The sequence below is a fragment of the Eurytemora carolleeae genome, unplaced genomic scaffold (assembly GCF_000591075.1).
Source record: "Eurytemora carolleeae unplaced genomic scaffold, Eaff_2.0 scaffold313, whole genome shotgun sequence".
In the NCBI taxonomy this organism is placed as follows: Eukaryota; Metazoa; Arthropoda; class Copepoda; order Calanoida; family Temoridae; genus Eurytemora; species Eurytemora carolleeae.
This window is the reverse complement of record NW_019396416.1, coordinates 1-6,638: the sequence shown is the minus strand read 5'-3', so window position 1 is coordinate 6,638 and position 6,638 is coordinate 1. Positions and strand designations below refer to the sequence as shown.

Genomic DNA, 6,638 nt, shown 5'->3' with positions numbered 1-6,638 from the left:
ATTTTTCTTGACTCTGTGACACACTAATAAAGACATTAGACAACACTGAAAACCTAAACTATGCAATGAAAAAGTTTCATTTAAGAAGTTCAATTCTAAAATAAAGAATTGTCTTAAAGGATACTTTTTGCCTGTTTTACATAAGAATTTCAATTATTAAATACATGAAGACGAAAGATACTTGAGCTAGTATCATGTTCATAAACAGAACTACTACTAGTGTCTAGTGATACAGTATCACAACTACAAATAGTGTCTACTGTTTCTTGAACTGTGTATCTAGTATCTAGTATCTACTATTTCTACTAATGAGTACGAGGCGAGACAAGTGTCGAGTAAAGCATACGTTGGATCTTAAAGCTACAAACTCGTTCAAGGAGTTTCAAAGAGTGTCAATCAGCTTAGAGCTCCTTACAGGACATAAGAAGCTCTTAGCTCCTTATTAATGCTATAAGTAGCTTCCGGCTTCTTACAGATTTCAGTAGCTTTTAGCTACTTAATGGTCTCAGTAGCTATTAGCTCCTTACTGATTTCAGTAGCTTTTAGCTACGAACAGGTTCAACAAGCTCCTAGTTCCTTACAAGTGTAAGTAGCTCTGAACGGATTTTAATGGCTCCTAGGTCCAAGTAGCTCCTTATCCTGCTCTAGTATCTCTGGCTCCTTGATCAAGTCCATGAACTAGTCCCTGGATTCCATTCTTGAGCTTGCAGATGTTCCTGCCAACCTTACCAGACTTCTCAACAAAACCATCACCCTGGAGAACAAATATAAAACAAAATGAATTATTGCCAGGAGTCAACTTATTTAGTGGGAAGATAAGACAAATTAAGGGGTAAACTGCATCAATTTTTAAAGATAAACTACCAATTTTGAGGAAAAAATAAACTTGGCTACTGTGGAAATCTACCAAATTTTAAAGATATTCTACAAATAAAAGGGTACAATTTACAAATTTATAAAATATACTACCAATTTTGATGAAAAATGCACCAGTTTTGGCGGAAAATAACCAATTAGTAAGAAATTCTACCAATTTTTAGGCGGAAATCTGCAAATTTGAACTTTATGAATGTAGATTTAGACCTTATCTACGTATAAGGAAGAAATCCCAACATGGATTAACGAAAAACTATGTTTAAGAAAAAAATTGAATTGAAAACACCCACCTGATCTTCTAGAGCAGCGGAAAGCGTAAGTCTAAGTGTAGGAGCTAGCTCAGTTTGCGTAAAACCAGTTACTTGCGTCATCTCCTCCGACCAGGGCTGACCCAAGACACAGCCGGCAGCAGCAAGACAAGCTGACGCAAGCGTACTTGGTTTCTCGCACCCATACCAGTCCTAAATATAAAGTATGAAATCTCTAAATCTTGATCTCACATTTTTACGAGTAAACTTTGTTAAATAAGAAAAGTAAAAAATCAATCAATCACTTGTCAATTTTAAAAACATTCTTATTGCAGTAAATAAACAAGTCGACTTAAACTGTAGTTGTAATTTCAAGTGATCATTTATTTTAAGAGGAACCAATTCACAAAGTAACTTTTTTAAAACCTTCATTTGATCAAAATTGTGGAAGATGTTGTTTTCCTAGAAAAACGATATTTTCCCAACTGTTAATTAGATAAAGGGAACCGTTGAGAATCAGACATGTATCTTATAATTGGGTGTGACTGGGTATACCTGGAGTAGGCATAAGTCTAGGATAGCTCGAGCCATCCTAAACAAAGGTTTTAAACCTTTCCCACATAGGTCAGAGTAGAAGTGAAGGAATACAGAAGCTGTAGTCTGTCTAATCTTCCAGTTCAAAGCCTAAACGAAAAAAATAAAATCACTAAATTCAAAGATGTTCCTTTCCTTAAGCATATATTTTCGTCCCCCCCCCCCCTCCCTTTAAAGACAGAAAAATACCCCAGAAATATGTTTCCCTTGGAATTCCCCATATTTGACATTTTTACCCCAAATCCTTTGACTTTGAGGATAGGAGGAAGAGTGGAGAGGTGAGAGTGGGGGGGGGAGGGGTCCTACTACTTTGAGGATAGGAGGAAGAGTGGAGAGGTGAGAGTGGGGGGGGGAGGGGTCCTACTACTTTGAGGATAGGAGAAAGAGTGGAGAGGTGAGAGGGGTCCTACTACTTTGAGGATAGGAGAAAGAGTGGAGAGGTGAGAGGGGGGGAGAGGGGTCCATCTACTTTGAGGATAGGAGAAAGAGTGGAGAGGTGAGAGGGGACCTACTACTTTGAGGATAGGAGAAAGAGTGGAGAGGAGAGAGTGGGGGGGGGGAGAGTCCTTCTTTGAGGATAGGAGGAAGAGCAGAGACGGGAAAGGGGGAGGTGGAAAGGGGGATAGGGAAAGAGAAGGGGAAAGAGGGGAAAAAAATTTCCAACCTGCAAGAGCTCCATTTCGATTCTAGCCAAATCTTCCTTGGCATAGATATCCCCTGCTAGTGGTAGGAAAAGGGCGGGGCCGGGGGGCGTGTCCTCTTCCATCTTAGCAGCTAGCTGAAGAGAGGCGAGGGCAAGGAGTTGAACCTCCTCAGGGTCCCAGTCTACGGTGTAGAGAGCAAGGTCCATGGTGGCAACAGCAGCATGGAGACAGGTGTCAGCCAAACCCAGATATTGTTGAACCTACACAATCATAATATTAAAAAAGTTAAAACTGAAACTAGAATTAAAGTATATTTTAGTCATATAACCATAGACGTTTAAAATGTTTTAAGTATTAGAAAACTTTCCTTAAAAACAACCCTAGATCATAATGAAAATTTAACTGATTTATGCACAGAAGGCTGTAAATTTTTATTAAAAACCATCCGCCCTGATCTTCTCATGAAGGTAAGCAATGTATTATATAAATCAGTGTATTGGGGGAAAAACGAGTTTAAGGAGAAACGAATGAACTATTGGTCAAAAGTATCAAAAAAGGGAAAAACTTGTCAATTGATATTTAATTTGTAATGTTTATCGACGTTTTGTATCATAAAATTAGTTACTATAATAATTGACCTGAATGAGAGGATATAAAGTATTATTGACCTGAATGAGAGGATATAAAGTATTATTGACCTGAATCAGCCAGTCCACAACACCAGATCTGGATTGTTTACTTAAACAGGTGTTGTTCAGCCAGCCAGCCGGTAGCCAACTGCATAATTAAATTAATAAAAATAAATATCAAGTTTATAGCTTTATTAAAAGCTATCATGATTTTTTTCCCCTACAAAAACAAAGTGAAAATTATCACTTTGTTTTTGAAAATGAATTGAAATCTATCATTACTTGTCATTATCATAAGTTATTCTAATTTTTAGAAAGAAATTGTTCTCTTGGTTTTCTATATAACGACTCGTGGATATTTTAATACCTTTCATCTTGTTCTGGCATCCGCTTGGTACAATCTAAAAGTAGTTTCGTCTCCATTTTGTAGAAAAGTTATAAAAATGAAAATAACTGAAAGTGTTTTAGTCCCATGAAAGGGGTGGCGACTCGATGGCGCTGGTCGCTTAATTCACTCACTCATTCATTCATCCATTCATACTTTAGTTCCATTATATGCATAACGGAGAGAAGGGTTTAGATACAGTAGGAATTTTCTTGTTGGTTCAACTAGACTAAAAAATCACTCCTCAGGTTCCATCAATTAACCTGAAACATATTTTGACAAATGTAAATCTAAACAAAATAATATGTTTACTGGAGAAAGAACATGCTATTCGAAATCAAGAATAAATAGGAAAAATTGTATGGCGAAATAAAAATAGCAAAACGTTAATTTCTTCAACATTATGATAAAAAGGAAACCTAATTAAAAAATTTCCAATTTAAAACATTTAATTTTCAAGTTAAATAAAAGGGGGTGTATAAATCTCTCCCCGGCCCCGGTCCGGGGAAGAAAAGCAAAGTGGGAAAGGGAAGGAAAAAGGGAAGACACAACTCTAATAAAAATAAATAAAAGAGTGATCAGTAATTTTTCCCAAAAAATACACCTTTAAAAACAATTCGTGCTACGCGCATAAATACATTCTAAAATATTAAGAAGTACAACTGTAGACAAACCCCAATTAAATAATGGATGATTTTCATGTACATTCATACCCCTTGACTGACAAGTAATCAAACCCAAATTCTTTTGGGTATTATCTATTATTAACAAAAATTTGGCAGGGGGGGGGGGGGAAATAAAAAAATGGAATTATATACACCTATTAGAAACTATTAGAAAAGGAATCTGAAAAAGAGGTCACTAATCACTAATATAGAATTTTTCAAGTCACCATATCAAATTTTCCCTGAAAAAAATGCATGCATTGGTACTTTCATGAAAAACTATACCCCTATGTTATAAAAAACTTACAAAAACTGTTCAATTAGGTGGGTCCTCCCAACAATAATTAGGTAGGCCCAACCAGGCAGGTCGGGCGGGGACCGCAGGGGCCATAGCAGATTTATATTCAAGAAACGCCAGTTTTAATCTAAAATAAACAAACAAATATTAGATTTGCAGAACCGTTCTACTATCTCAGAAGAGCATATGACAATTCTATGAAATAGTTCAAGACAGTGCTTTGGATCCGCAAGATTTTGGCTTCCTGGATCCGAATCCGCAAAAATATGCGGATCCACGGATCCGGATCCAAGGAGTAAAATATCAACCAAAAAACTGAAAAAAAAACTTTTATAGTCCTAACCCCCAAATCTGAACTTTTGAGAAAAAGAGAGATTATAAAAATTTTCTCATTTCTGAATGACTCATAAAGTTTTAGGATAAAACCAAGCGAAAAAAAATAAAACAAAAAATTTAAAATTATTTTATGTTAAAAAAATCCAATAAATCTTAAAGAAATGACCTGGATCCGGATCCGGATCTTTTTTTCCATGTGCGGATCAAGGATCCGGATCCTTATCAAAATTAAATGGATCCCAAGCACTGGTTTAAGGGCTTATAGAAATATAAAAATTATTTGGCAAGCATTTTTTAAATCTGTATGCAAAGACTTTTTAATTACTATAGCCAAAAAAACTCCTAATATTGCATAAACCCTTTTTCATTGAGATAATATGCACTCCTTATTTGAAAATTGGTTAGATTGATTTTCAACAATATTTTGCTCAAGATTAGGTCACTTAAAATAAGACAAAAAAGAATAATTAGGTTTACATTTGAGCTCAGTAAAAAGTTATATAAATGAGGAAATCAAATGATTTAAAAGTAATCGCGATGAATTCACACGTCCCAACAACTGTTTAGCAGTTAACTTAAATTACTTTTTTGTTCACTAGATGGAGTTGCACTCTGTATAAGCTTGATTGTACGGTGTACAGTTGCAGTACAGTACGTGCTGGGTCCCACGGTACACGAGGGGCAACTAGTAACTGCAAAAAATGGTTAAGAAACAAATTCTTAGCTGGCTGATGACACCGGATCGAATTAGTTTTTTGTAAATGAAAATAAATGTGTTAAAACTAAAAATTGAGTTCTTAGTTATTATTATAATTGATCAGGGGCGTACACAGGAGCGTTCAGGGGGCCTACTTCTTATTCTTTCGTTGGGGCCTGAAAACCCCCTGGAAACCCTAATTCACCTAAAAGCCCCACCCATCACCCTGTGTCCCCTGTGTACGTCTCTGGTTGAAGTGTCAACGTTAATTGATAGAAACTGAAAACATGATTAAACTGCAATTCCAGAAATGTCAATGGAAAGTTTTCAGAAATTATGGCAGAAGTACGACTAACTTTATCCACTAAATATATATTTAAAATATTAATATGTACAGTCTTTTTTTCGTACGATCTTCAAAATAAAGATACAAATTATTGAAGCACTTTAAAAACTTGCCACAATATAAAAATATTAATCATCAGCTTACGATCGATTTTATGTAGATTTAAAATAATATTTAACAGATGTAAAACTTAATACAATATGAAATAGTTACCTATTTTGTATAATGTAGTATAAAACCACGTAGATTCTGGGATCTACGTGATATTTGTTATGATCTGAATTGAACCCTAAAGGCCTAAAGATTTACGGTTGCTCGATTAGGCCAAGCTCTCACACAAAGCACTAAGCAGCAGGANGGGGGAGTCCTCTGAAAGGTGGATATTTGTAGACACTTTTTTTCTAATTCTTTAAGTTTCCGAAGTTTAGGAAAAATTTTCAGAACAAAATTTCAAAAAAAAAATTAAAAGTTATAATCTTCAAATTGTCCCCTTTTTTTGGACCAATAAGAATGATGAAGGAGGCCTAGTTAGAGGGTAAAGAGCCCCGAAATCGTTAATTTTAATCAATATTTGGGAAATCCTAGCCTCCTCCGTATTTAGACTTTTTAACCTTGGCCTAATAATAATTTGGAGTTCGTACCGGATCAAAAAAAATTAATTTGTTGAAAATTAAGAATTATTTATTAAGTCAATGCGGTAATGTTGATCCGCTCTACTCCCATCCGCTATACTGCCCAACCGACCATACTGCAACATCTGACCTACATAGCTGTAGGTCAGATGGGCATATCTTCTTGCCCATCCGACCTATTCAGCAGCTTTTGTCATATCCCAGCTAACATTAAATCTTCGCCAGAGTTGGTTTTCCGCCGTCGTAAATGCGATGGCGGAGGGTACACTGTACCGCAATAGTATATAT

General features: G+C 35.8%; 1 protein-coding gene across 2 annotated transcripts; it reads right to left on the bottom strand.

Moving 5' to 3' along the window:
- Nucleotides 1-278: 278 nt before the first annotated feature.
- LOC111702888 (cyclin-A2) lies at nt 279-6,069 on the bottom strand. 2 transcript variants are annotated; one of them, XM_023474682.1, is made up of 9 exons: nt 5,932-6,069; nt 5,260-5,367; nt 4,349-4,466; nt 3,359-3,639; nt 3,061-3,139; nt 2,383-2,622; nt 1,680-1,808; nt 1,167-1,337; nt 279-754 (listed from the first exon to the last, which is right to left on the bottom strand). In XM_023474682.1, the coding sequence occupies exons 4-9, from the start codon at nt 3,412-3,414 to the stop codon at nt 635-637; spliced, it is 795 nt and encodes a 264-aa protein (XP_023330450.1). In that variant the 5' UTR covers nt 3,415-3,639; nt 4,349-4,466; nt 5,260-5,367; nt 5,932-6,069; the 3' UTR covers nt 279-634. The 2 variants fall into 2 exon arrangements, with proteins under 2 accessions (XP_023330450.1, XP_023330451.1); XM_023474683.1 differs by lacking the exon at nt 5,260-5,367.
- Nucleotides 6,070-6,638: the final 569 nt, after the last annotated feature.